The following is a 13,446-nucleotide window of genomic DNA, read 5'->3' on the forward strand; positions in this document are numbered from 1 at the left end:
CCGAATTCCCCCCTTGGTGACCTTGTTCTTTTGGGTGGGGACCCCCCCAAAATTAAGGGTAATCGAGGGTGGGGGACCCCAAAATTAACGGGGGGGGACCCCAAAATTGAGGGGCGGGCGGGGCCAACCATGGGGGACCCCAACATCCCCGTGTCCCCCCCCCAAAACCGCTTCGTCCGCAAGAGCCTGGAGCCGTTGGCCAACGATGACGACGAAGAGGAACCACCCAACGGCGGGGGGAAAACGGGCAAATTCGGGGGAAACGCGGAGTTTCGGGGGGATTTGGGGGCTCGGGGGGACCCCAAAATGGGGGGGGAGGAGGAAGAGGAGGAGATGAAGGCGGTGGCCACGTCGCCGGGGGGAAGGTTCCTCAAGTTCGACGTGGAGTTGGGCCGAGGAGCCTTCAAAAGCGTCTTCAAGGGCTTCGACACCGACACGTGGGTGGAGGTCGCGTGGTGCGAGTTGCAGGTGAGCCCCAAAATTGGGGGGGGACGGGGTAAAAATGGGGCGCGGGGGTGGGGGAGGGCGAGGACCCCCCAAAATTGGGCGTGAAGATGATGGTGGGGACGGCGAAATGGGCTTTGGAGGCTCTTCCAAAGCCAACGAGGCACCAAAATTGGCCGTGAACCCAACGGTTGAGGCATCGAATTCATCGGGAATTTCTTCTGAAGTCAAGGGCACCCCAAAATTCGTCATCAGCCTCAATTTTGGTGCTTCAAACTCATCTCGAACCTGTTTTAAAGTCAAGGACACCCCAAAATTCATCATCAACCCAACGGATAGTCTCTTAAATCCATCTTGAACTTCTTCTGAAGTCAAGGACACCCCAAAATTCATCATAAATCTTGATTTTGGTCCTTCATATTGATCTAGAAGCTCTTCCAAAGCCAAGGACACCCCAAAATTCATCATAAATCTTCATTTTGGTCCTTCATATTGATCTAGAAGCTCTTCCAAAGCCAAGGACACCCCAAAATTCATCATAAATCTTGATTTTGGTCCTTCATATTCATCTAGAAGCTCTTCCAAAGCCAAGGACACCCCAAAATTCATCATCGACCCAATGGCTGGTCCCTCAAATTGATCTTGAACCTCTTCCAAAGTCAAGAAGACTCAAAAACTCATCGTAAACCCAAATTTTGGTCCCTCAAATTGATCTTGAACCCCTTCCAAAGCCAAGGACACCCCAAAATTCATCATCGACCCAATGGCTGATCCCTCAAATTGATCTTGAACCCCTTCCAAAGCCAAGGACCCCCCAAAATTCCCCTTGACCCCATGCTCACGTTCCCCTCCCCAAAACCCCCCAAATTTCTCAATTCGCCCCCAAGCCGCACCCGATAACAACTTGACCTTGTCCCCCCCGCGACCCCAGGACCGCAAGCTGACCAAGGCGGAGCAGCAGCGCTTCAAGGAGGAGGCCGAGATGCTGAAGGGGCTCCAGCACCCCAACATCGTCCGCTTCTACGACTCCTGGGAGTCCACGCTCAAGGGCAAGAAATGCATCGTCCTCGTCACCGAGCTCATGACCTCGGGCACCCTCAAGACGTAGGCGACGCCGTTCGGTGGCACCTCGAGGTGGCCGGGCCGGAGAAGCGGCGACGTTTTTACGGGTTCCCACCACCCCGTAGGTATCTCAAGAGGTTCAAGGTGATGAAGCCCAAGGTTCTGCGGAGCTGGTGCCGGCAGATCTTGAAGGGCCTCCAGTTCCTCCACACCCGCACGCCGCCCATCATCCACCGCGACCTCAAATGCGACAACATCTTCATCACCGGCCCCACCGGCTCGGTGAAGATCGGCGATTTGGGCCTGGCCACCTTGATGAGGACGTCGTTCGCCAAGAGCGTCATCGGTGAGAAGCCAACGGTGGCGTTTGCGGTGACGAATCCCGGGCGGCTGGCGCCGGCGGGTGGTTGTCACCACCCCACGGGTCGTTGTCACCACCCCGTGGGTCATTGTCACCACCCCGCGGGTCGTTGTCACCACCCCGCGGGTCATTGTCACCCCATGGGTCGTTGTCACCCCATGGGTTGTTGTCACCCCATGGGTCATTGTCACCACCCCGCCGGTCATTGTCACCACCCTGCGGGTTATTGTCACCCCATGGGTCATTGTCACCCCATGGGCTGTCATCACCACCCCATGGGTCATTGTCACCCCATGGGTCATTGTCACCGCCCCGCGGGTCATTGTCACCACCCCGTGGGTCATTGTCACCCCATGGGTCATTGTCACCCCATGGGTTGTCATCACCACCCCATGGGTCATCACCACCCCATGGGTCATTGTCACCACCTCGCGGGTCATTGTCACCCCATGGGTTGTTGTCACCCCATGGGTCATTGTCACCACCCCACCGGTCATTGTCACCACCTCGCGGGTCATTGTCACCCCATGGGTTGTTGTCACCCCATGGGTCATTGTCACCCCATGGGTTGTCATCACCATCCCATGGGTCATTGTCACCCCATGGGTCATTGTCACCGCCCCGTGGGTCGTTGTCACCCCATGGGTCATTGTCACCGCCCCGCGGGTCATTGTCACCACCCCGTGGGTCATTGTCACCACCTCGTGGGTCATTGTCACCCCATGGGTCATTGTCACCCCATGGGTCATTGTCACCACCCCGTGGGTCGTTGTCACCCCATGGGTCATTGTCACCCCATGGGCTGTCATCACCACCCCATGGGTCATTGTCACCACCCCGTGGGTCATTGTCACCCCATGGGTTGTCATCACCACCCCATGGGTCGTTGTCACCTCCAGGGACACCGGAATTCATGGCGCCCGAGATGTACGAGGAGCGCTACGACGAGTCGGTGGACGTCTACGCCTTCGGGATGTGCATGCTGGAGATGGGCACCTCGGAGTACCCCTACGCCGAGTGCCAAAACGCCGCCCAGATCTACCGCAAAGTCACCAGCGTGCGTCCCCGCGCGGCCCCGCGCGGCCCCGCCGGCTGGCACCGGCGCCGGGGGCGTCTCCAGGAGGTTCCTCCTCTTTGTAGGGCATCAAACCGGCCAGTTTCGAGAAGGTGACGGACCCCGAGGTGAAGGAGATCATCGAGGGCTGCATCCGGCAGAACAAGGCCGAGAGGTGGGCTGGGCGCTGCGGTCCGGGGCAATTCCCGTTTCCTAAAGACTTAAAGAGTTCGGTGGCGGGTTCGCTCTATTTTTTATATCGCAGCACAAATGCGGGTGGTCTCTCCAGGTCCCTGGACCTGTGGCGGTGCAAATGTTCAGGCTTCTTCCCTCCCTGACAACCGTTCGCTCCGCGGTCCGTATTTTAAAGCTCCAAAATCTGTATTTTTAAGTTCCAGAGTCTGTATTTTAAAACTCCACGTTCTGTATTTTAAAACTCTGAATTCTGTATTTTGAAGCTCCAGAGTCTGTATTTTAAAGCTCCAAATTCTATATTTTAAAGCTCCAAACTCAGTATTTTAAAACTCCGGAGTCTGTATTTTCAAGCTCCAAATTCTATATTTTAAAGTTCCAAATTCTATATTTTAAAGCTCCAAATTCTGTATTTTAAAACTCCGGAGTCTGTATTTTCAAGCTCCAAATTCTATATTTTAAAGCTCCAAATTCTGTATTTTAAAGCTCCAAATTCTATATTTTAAAGCTCCAAACTCAGTATTTTAAAACTCCGGAGTCTGTATTTTCAAGCTCCAAATTCTATATTTTAAAGTTCCAAATTCTATATTTTAAAGCTCCAAATTTAAAACTCCGGAGTCTGTATTTTCAAGCTCCAAATTCTGTATTTTAAAGCTCCAAATTCTATATTTTCTAGCTCCAAATTCTGTATTTTAAAGCTCCAAATTCTATATTTTCTAGCTCCAAATTCTGTATTTTAAAGCTCCAAATTCTGTACTTTAAAACTCCGCGGTCCGTATTTTAAGGCTCCGCGGGTGTCCCGGTTGCAGCTCCGACCTTTCCGTGCTCCGGAGCTCGGAGCCGACCGCTCCGGTTTGGCTGGGGGGGGCCAAGCAGCGCTGGGGGCCGCGGGGGGGCCGCCGTGGGGCTCAGCGCGCCCCGGCCCCCCAGGCTCTCCATCCGCGACCTCCTCAACCACGTCTTCTTCGCCGAGGACACGGGGCTGCGCGTGGAGCTGGCGGAGCAGGACGAGGGCGCCGGAACCACCTTGGCCTTGAGGCTGTGGGTGGAGGATCCCAAGAAGCTGAAGGGGAAGCACAAGGACAACGAGGCCATCGAGTTCAAGTTCAACCTGGAGGTCGACGTCCCCGAGGAGGTGGCTTTGGAGATGGTGAGCGGGGACAAGGTGTTGGGGAAGGAGCCCGAAATACGGCTCGGGTTGGGGGTTCCGGTGGGTCTTGGGGCTCCACGAGGTTGAGGAACCTTCAGAGGTTGAGGAGCCAACGGTTGGTCCCTCAATTTGGTCTTGAACCCCTTCCAAAGCAAAGGACAGCCCAAAGTTCAGCATAAATCCTAATTTAGGTCCCTCAAACTCATCTCAAGCCCCTTAGAAAGCCAAGGACGCCCCAAAACTCATCATAAAACCTAATCTGGGTCTCTCAAGTCCATCTTGAACCTCTCCCAAAGTCGACGTTCCTCCGAGTTCCCCCATGAACCCAACGATTTGTCCCTCAAATTGGTCTTGAACCCCTTAAAAAGCCAAGAACACCCAAAATTCATCTTGAACTCAACGGTTGGCCCCTCAAATTGGTCTTGAACCCCTTAAAAAGCCAAGGACACCCCAAAATTCATCATAAACCCTCATTTTGGTCCCTCAAACTCATCTAGAACCTCTCCCACAGTCAACGTTCCTCCGAATTCCCCCCAAACCCAACGGCCGGTCCTTCCACTTGACCTTGGACCCTTCCAGAGCCACCGGTTCTCCAAGGTCACGTCACCCGCCCGCCCCGGACAACCCGTTTTTTTCCTCCCGAACCAGGTGAAATCGGGTTTTTTCCACGAGAGCGACTCCAAAGCCGTGGCCAAATCCATCCGTGACCGCCTGACCTTGGTGAGGAAGACGAGGGAGAAGAAACGAGCCCAACCCGACACCGAGGACCCCGAGGGCAACCAGCGTGGCCACCAGCGGCTGGGACGTCCCCCCGGTGAGACCCCGTCCCCAAAATGTCACCTCCCCACCCCGCGGTGGCCCCTGGAACTCGCTCATCATTGGGTTGTTCCTCAACAGTCGATGGGTTCGTGGAGAACGGGGCCACCACTGATGTCACCGGTGTCACCGAGGCCACCGCGCAGGTTGGGTGTGGTGGCTTGGGGGCACCAGGACCCCCCCGAGATGGGACGTTGGGGGATGTCACCGGAGGTGCCACCACCGCGGTGGGCGATGGGGAGATGCTGGGTGTCGGTGTGACATGGGGACAGGGGGTGGTGGCACCTGGGGCACCGGGGACAGGGGTGGCACCAGCCCTGGAGGTGCCACCAGGCCTGGGAATGCCACCGCCAACCGGGATGCCACCGGCCATGGAGGTGCCACCACCGGCTGAGATGCCACCACCGGCTCCAGGGATGCCACCAGGTCCAGAGCTGCCACCAACCATGGGGGTGCCACCAGCCCTGGAGATGCCACCAGCCCTGGAGATGCCACCGTGGCCAGTGATGCCACCAGCTCCAGAGATGCCACCACCAACCCTTGTGATGCCACCACCAGCCCTTGTGATGCCACCACCAAGCACAGTGATTCCACCAGCCCAAGAGATGCCACCAACCGTGATGGTGCCACCTCCATCTGAGATGCCACCAGCCCCAGGGATGCCACCAGCCATGGGGGTGTCGCCAGCACAAGGGTTGGCACCTCTGTCCATGATGCCACCAGCCATGGAGATGCCACCAACCCTGGTGGTGCCACCAGCTCCAGGGATGTCACCAGCCCCAGTGATGCCACCTCCATCCATGATGCCACCAACTATGGTGGTGCCACCAGCCCCAGGGATGTCACCAGCTCCAGTGATGCCACCTTCATCCGAGATGCCACCAGCCCAAGAGATGCCACCAACCCTGGTGGTGCCACCTCCATCCGTGATGCCACGAGCTCCAGGGATGTCACCTCCATCCATGATGCCACCAACCATGGTGATGCCACCAGCCCCAGGGATGCCACCAGCCCAAGAGATGCCACCAACCCTGGTGGCGCCACCTCCATCCGTGATGCCACCAGCCCCAGTGATGCCACCAGTCCCAGCGATGCCACCAACCCCAGGGATGCCACCCCCCACCGAAGCCCCCCCAGACCCTGTGTCCCACCTCCATGTCCCCGAGGCCACCACCATTGTCCCCGAGGCCACCGCCGTTGTCCCCGACGCCAAACCCGAGCGTTGCCGACTACGCCGCCCCTCCTGCCCGCGCCCCGAGAAGGTTCCTCGCTTCCAACTCACCGTCCTCCAGGTGGGAGGGGACAATTTGGGGGGGTGGGGACACTTTGGGGAGGTGACACGTGGTGACACTCCATAACTCGTGTCCCCAACCCCATAGGTCTCATCCCCCGGGGACAACACGGTCGAGTGTCAATTGGAGACCCACGACGGCAAGATGGTGACGTTCAAGTTCGACGCCGATGGGGACGCCCCTGAGGACATCGCGTGTTACATGGTGACACTCCCGTGTCCCCAAAGCCCGAAACTCCTCCCCCTGCCCCCAGACCCCGCCCCCAATTAATGTCACCCCCCCCAAACATCTCCCCATGAAGGTTGAGGACAACTTCGTGCTGGAGGCCGAGCGGGAGAAGTTCGTGGAGGAGCTCAAGGCCATTGTCACCCGGGCGCGGGGGCTCCTCGGTGGCCCCCACGTGGACACCCAGGTGCCACGCCCACCCCGGGACGCCTGGGTCCCTTCCCCACCTCCATGTGTGCGTGTCCCCCCCACCCCGGACGCCTGGGTCCACAATTTGACCGTGTCCCCCCCCCTCCATGTGTCTCCTTGTAGGTGGCACCTTCGGAGCAAGTTGGTGGCGGTGAGCGGTGACGGGTGGGGCGGGGTGGCCACGCCCACCCTGACCACACCCACCCTGACCCCGCCCCCCTCCCCCAGAATGTCCCCCCCAGTTGTCACCTGTGGGGCGCTGGAGGTTTTGTATCAACCAGACCATCAGGAACCGAGACGTCACCGGTGGGTCACCTGAGAAGGGGACACGGGGACATTGGTGTCACCTCCCCCGCGTGGAGGGGACGCCGGTGTCACCTCCCACACGTGGTGGTGGCATCTCCTTCTAGGTCCTGGGGGACCCCAACCCACCCAGAGGACCTCGGGGACATCGCGTGGTGGTGACGTCCCAGATGTCAGTGGCCCGGAAGGACCAGGGACGGTTGTCACCGGTCCCCAAGAACCTGCTGGCCCTGGAGGACAAGAGACGATTGTCCCCAAACCCGGTGACGTGGACGCACCCAAGGGACAAGAGACAATTGTCCCCAAAGCCCAAGAGCTCGGTGGCCCTGGAGGACAGGAGATGATTGTCCCCAAAGCCTGTGACCAGGGTGTCCCCCAGGGACAGGGGACAATTGTCACCAGCCCTCGGGAGCAGGAGGGACCCGGCCAACCCGACGTCACTGTCCCCAAAGCTCAAGAGCTCGATGGCCACCAAGGAGCAGAGACCATTGTCCCCAGAGCTCAAGGACAAGGGACAATTGTCACCGAGGCTGGGGAACAGGACCTGCCCACGGGACCAGAGGTGACTGTCCCCAACCCCAGGACTCTGGTGTCCCCAACTCTTGATGTCCCCAAGCCCAGGACCTTAGTGTCCCCAAACCCAAGACCTTGATGTCCCCAACCCCAAGACCTTGGTGTCCCCAAACCCTGGTGTCCCCAACCCCAAGACCTTGGCGTCCCCAAACCTTGATGTCCCCAACCCCAAGACCTTGATGTCCCCAACCCCAAGACCTTGGTGTCCCCAAACCTTGATGTCCCCAACCCCAAGACCTTGATGTCCCCAACCCCAAGACCTTGATGTCCCCAAACCTTGATGTCCCCAACCCCAAGACCTTGATATCCCCAACCCCAAGACCTTGGTGTCCCCAAACCTTGATGTCCCCAACCCCAAGACCTTGATGTCCCCAACCCCAAGACCTTGGCGTCCCCAAACCTTGATGTCCCCAACCTCAAGGTCTTGATGTCCCCAAATCCAAGAACTTGATGTCCCCAAACCTCAATGTCCCCAACCCCAAGACCTTGATGTCCCCAAGTCCCCGGTGTGTCCCCCCGCCCCCATTTTTGGGGGTGCCGCTGCCCCCCTGACCCCCCCTTTTCGCAGGTGCCCCCCCCGGCCTGTCCCTGTCCCCCCCCCGGTGACAAAAGGCCGTGGGGCCGCCGGATCCGCCGCTGGGCCCAGCGCCTGCGCCTGCCCCCCCCCGCCACGGGGAGCCCCCCCCGCACAGGTACCGTCACCCCCACTTCTCCCACCTCCTTTTTAGCCCAAATTATCACCCCCATTTATCGCCCCCCCATTTATCACCCTCCCCATTTATCACCCCCATTTATCCCCCCCCCCATTTTATCCCTCCATTTAAATTCCCCATTTATAGCCCCCCATTTTTATCCCAAATTATTACCCCATTTATAGCCCCCCCATTTTTATCCTACATTTAAACCCCCTCCATTTATCACCCCCACTTTTAGCCCCCCCATTTATAACCCCCCCATTCATCGCCCCCATTTTGCCCCCTTCATCTATAGCCTCCCCATTTTTGTCCCCCCTTTTTATCCTAAATTATCACCCCCATTTTTAGCCCTCCGCAATTTAACCCCCCCCTTTTAGCCCCCATTTATCACCCCCATTTTAGCCCCCATCTATAACCCCCATTTTTAGCCCCCCCATTTTTGCCCCCCCCATTTATCACCCCCATTTTTCGCCCCCCCCACCTCACACCCTGTGTCCCCCTCCATAGGGGACAAGGCGGAACTTGGGGACCCCCCCCAGCGCTGCCAGGTGGGTGTTTGTGGGGACCCCGGCGAGGGGGGGGGCACCCCCCAGGGCCCCCCAAGTCCCCCCAAATCCCCCCCCAGTTCATATTTATTCCCCCCCCCCCCCAGCCGCTAACGAACCCCGAATCGAGCGACCCCCCCCGAACCGACTGGGGGGACCCCAGTTCGGAAAGCGAAAGCGGGGGGGGATTTTGGGGCCCCCCCCACCCCCCAGGGGCCCCCCCCCGCCGCCACCCCCCCCCCGGGTCCCCATCGTCCCCCATGAGCAGCGACGGGGACACGGACCCCGAAGACGAAGATTTACGGGCCGAATTACGCAAATTACGGGAAAAGTAAGTTTGGGGGGGGGGCGGGCAGGAGGGTTGGGGGGGGTCCCTAATTTTGGGGGACCCCCCCTTGACCCCTCGCACCCCCCCCCAAAAAGGCACATTCGGGAGGTGGTGACGTTACGGGCGCAGCAGGACCAGGAGCTGCGGGAGCTTCAGGGGCGTCTGCGCGCCCGGAAAAACCGGGGGGGGGACCCCCAAAAATGGGGGGGACCCCCCCAGGGGGATTGTGGGGGAGCCGGGGGGTCCCCGCGACGGCTTCGGGGGGTCAAGGGAAGAGGACGGGGACGGGGAGCGGCCGGCACAGGTTTGGGGATGGGGGGGGATTTTGGGGGTGTAAAGGGGGATTTGGGGGCGTCCTGTGGTCTGGGGACAGGGGTTTTGGGGTCCAAAGGGGGGATTTGGGGGTGCAGGGAGGGGTTTTGGGGTGTAAGGGGGGATTTGGGTGTTCAAGGAGGGGTTTTGGGGTGTCCTGTGGTCTGGGGAGGGGGATTTTGGGGTGTTAAGGGGGAGTTTGGGGTGTCCCATGATTTGGGAGGGGGATTTTTGGGGTGTAAAGGGGGGATTTTGGGGTTCAGGGAGGGTTTTTGGGGTGCTCCACGGTTTGCGGAGGGGGATTTTGGGGATGTGAAGGGAGGATATTGGGGTTCAAGGGGGGTTTTGGGGGTGCAAAAGGGGGCTTTGGGGTGTCCGGGGAAGGTGGTTTTGGGGTGTAAAGGGGGGATTTGGGGGTTCAGGGAGGGATTTTGGGGTGTAATGGGGGGGGTTTGGGGTCTCCCACGGTCTGGAGAGGGGGATTTTGGGGTGTAAAGAGGGAATTTTGGGGTTCAAGGAGGGGTTTTTGGGGGGGGTTGGGGTCCTCCATGGTTTGCGGAGGGGGATTTTGGGGGTGTAAAGGGGAGACTTAGGGGTACAGGGAAGAAGATTTTAGGGTACACCCGGACTTTAGAGCCCCCCCCCAACACCCGGACGCCTGGGTTCCCTCTCACAGGCCCCCCAAATCCCCCGGCCCCCCAAAAAAAGGGACTTTTCACCGACGACCTGCACCGGCTGGTGGACGAGTGGGCGCAGGACACGGCGCGAGCGCAGGTGAATTTGGGGGACCCCCCCCCCGAACCCCCTTTTCTTTTAGGATGCTGGGGGGGGTCCCTAATACTTAACCAGCCCTTTTTCCCCCCAAAAATCCCACAGGGCACCTCGTCGTGGGTCACCACCCTCCGCGGCGTCCGCATGACCCCCAAAAAATGGGGGGGGACCCCCCAAAAAACAACCCCCATGGGAGGGGCCGCCCCGTCCCGCCGGGGGCTGAGGGAGGGGGGGACCCCCCCGGGACCCTAAAATCGCTGCCCTTCCCCAAATCCCCCTCATTTTGCCCCAAAATTCCTGGGGTTTGGGTCATGTGTTCCCCCCCTTAGAGCCCGCCCATCCACTTTTCAGCTCCAAAATCGCCTCATTTCACCCCAAAATGCCCTTTTTTGGGTGTTCCCGCCTTTTTCATCCCTCCATGAGGTAAATCCCCTTTTTCAGCCCCAAAATTGCCTCATTTCACCCCAAAATGCCCTTTTTTGGGTGTTCCTGCCTTTTTTTCACCCCTCCGTGAGATAAACCCCCTTTTCAGCCCCCAAATCGCCTCATTTCACCCCAAAATGCCCTTTTTTTTGTGTGTTGCCGCCTTTTTCATCCCTCCGTGAGGTAAATCCCTTTTTCAGCCCCAAAATCGCCCCATTTCACCCCAAAATGCCCTTTTTTTTGGGTGTTCCCGCCTTTTTCATCCCTCCATGAGGTAAATCCCCTTTTTCAGCCCCAAAATCGCCCCATTTCACCCCAAAATGCCCTTTTTTTGGGTGTTCCCGCCATTTTTTCATCCCTCCATGAGGTAAATCCCTTTTCCAGCCCCAAAATCGCCTCATTTCACCCCAAAATGCCCTTTTTTTTGGGTGTTGCCACCTTTTTCATCGCTCCATGAGGTAAACCCCCTTTTCAGCCCCAAAATCACCTCATTTCACCTCATAATGCCCTTTTTTTGGGGTGTTCCCGCCTTTTTTCACCCCTCCATGAGATAAACCCCTTTTCAGCTCCAAAATCGCCTCATTTCACCCCAAAATGCCCATTTTTTTGGGTGTTCCCGCCATTTTTTCATCCCTCCATGAGGTAAATCCCTTTTTCAGCCCCAAAATCGCCTCATTTCACCCCAAAATGCCCTTTTTTGGGTGTTCCCGCCTTTTTTTCACCCCTCCATGAGGTAAATCCCCTTTTCAGCCCCAAAATCGCCTCATTTCACCCCAAAATGCCCTTTTTTGGGTGTTCCCGCCTTTTTCATCCCTCCATGAGGTAAATCCCCTTTTTCAGCCCCAAAATTGCCTCATTTCACCCCAAAATGCCCTTTTTTGGGTGTTCCCGCCTTTTTTTCACCCCTCCGTGAGATAAACCCCCTTTTCAGCCCCCAAATCGCCTCATTTCACCCCAAAATGCCCTTTTTTTTGGGTGTTCCTGCCTTTTTTCACCCCCCCATGAGATAAACCCCTTTTTTAGCCCCCAAATCGCCTCATTTCACCCCAAAATGCCCTTTTTTGGGTGTTCCCGCCTTTTTTTCACCCCTCCATGAGGTAAATCCCCTTTTTCAGCCCCAAAATTGCCTCATTTCACCCCAAAATGCCCTTTTTTGGGTGTTCCCGCCTTTTTCATCCCTCCATGAGGTAAATCCCCTTTTCAGCCCCAAAATTGCCTCATTTCACCCCAAAATGCCCTTTTTTGGGTGTTCCCGCCTTTTTTCATCCCTCCATGAGGTAAATCCCTTTTTCAGCCCCAAAATCGCCTCATTTCACCCCAAAATGCCCTTTTTTTTGGGTGTTGCCACCTTTTTCACCCCTCCATGAGGTAAATCCCCTTTTTCAGCCCCAAAATTGCCTCATTTCACCCCAAAATGCCCTTTTTTGGGTGTTCCCGCCTTTTTTTCATCCCTCCATGAGGTAAATCCCTTTTTCAGCCCCAAAATCGCCTCATTTCACCCCAAAATGCCCTTTTTTTTGGGTGTTGCCACCTTTTTCACCCCTCCATGAGGTAAATCCGCTTTTTCAGCCCCAAAATTGCCTCATTTCACCCCAAAATGCCCTTTTTTGGGTGTTCCCGCCTTTTTTTCATCCCTCCATGAGGTAAACCCCTTTTCAGCCCCAAAATCGCCTCATTTCACCCCAAAATGCCCTTTTTTTTGGGTGTTCCCGCCTTTTTCACCCCTCCATGAGGTAAACCCCTTTTTCAGCCCCAAAATCGCCTCATTTCACCCCAAAATGCCCTTTTTTGGGTGTTCCCGCCTTTTTTTCACCCCTCCATGAGGTAAACCCCTTTTTCAGCCCCAAAATCGCCTCATTTCACCCCCAAATGCCCTTTTTTGGGCCATTCACCCCTTTTTGCCCCCGCATGTGGCAACCGCAGTTTTCAGCCCCCAAACGGGCACGTTTCACCCCAAAACGCCGTCAGTTGAACTCCAAGCCCTCACTCACCCCTATTTTCTCCCCAAATCCCCATTTCTTACCCCAAAACCACTTGGAGCCCCCAAACCGCCGTGTTTCACCCCAAGCCCCCCCTGCATGCCTGGGATTCCTTTTAACACAGCCACGGCAAGGCGGAACGGGCCGCTCTGGTGTTCCCGGTGACTCATCTCCCCTCATACTGGTCGTACTGGTGCCACTGCCCCTCCTCTACTTCCCCAGCCCATTTTTTGGGTCATTTCTTGGTGTTTTCCGCTCATCTACCTCACCTCTTCACCAGCCAGCAAGGTTTGGGGGTGAATTCCCGTCTGTTCGGCGTCGGGGGAGATGGGGACGTTTAACTTATTTACTTTTTTTTTTGTAAACTATTATAAAGCGCGAAAAAAACCCCTCAAAGTAGAGAAATAAAAGCGTGTGTGTGTGTGTGTGTGTGTCTCTGTGTGGGGGCCACACCTAAGATGGCCGCCGCGCTCGCCCTTCCCAAGATGGCGGCGCCGCCATTCACCGCCTATGGGGAGCGGCGGGGGCGCCCTTCCCAAGATGGCCGCCGCGCTCGCCCTTCCCAAGATGGCGGCGCCGCCATTCACCGCCTATGGGGAGCGGCGGGGGCGCCCTTCCCAAGATGGCGGCGCGGGCGCCCTTCCCAAGATGGCGGCGCCGCCATTCACCGCCTATGGGGAGCGGCGGGGGCGCCCTTCCCAAGATGGCGGCGCGGGCGCCCTTCCCAAGATG

General features: G+C 57.4%; 1 protein-coding gene across 1 annotated transcript; it reads left to right on the forward strand.

The window, feature by feature from the left end:
- The first annotated feature begins 129 nt into the window (after positions 1-129).
- On the forward strand, positions 130-13,085 carry WNK3 (WNK lysine deficient protein kinase 3). Its single transcript, XM_065653201.1, has 19 exons — positions 130-468; positions 1,376-1,548; positions 1,632-1,852; positions 2,767-2,924; positions 3,008-3,096; positions 4,044-4,263; positions 4,912-5,077; positions 5,161-6,371; positions 6,459-6,575; positions 6,673-6,783; positions 6,909-6,936; positions 7,014-7,091; positions 7,196-7,650; positions 8,230-8,353; positions 8,864-8,904; positions 9,009-9,232; positions 9,325-9,533; positions 10,218-10,315; positions 10,418-13,085. Exons 1-19 carry the CDS (start codon positions 130-132, stop codon positions 10,562-10,564), a joined length of 4,209 nt encoding a protein of 1,402 aa, XP_065509273.1. The 3' UTR covers positions 10,565-13,085.
- Positions 13,086-13,446: the final 361 nt, after the last annotated feature.

The sequence above is a fragment of the Caloenas nicobarica genome, chromosome 29 (assembly GCF_036013445.1).
Source record: "Caloenas nicobarica isolate bCalNic1 chromosome 29, bCalNic1.hap1, whole genome shotgun sequence".
Lineage (NCBI taxonomy): Eukaryota > Metazoa > Chordata > Aves > Columbiformes > Columbidae > Caloenas > Caloenas nicobarica.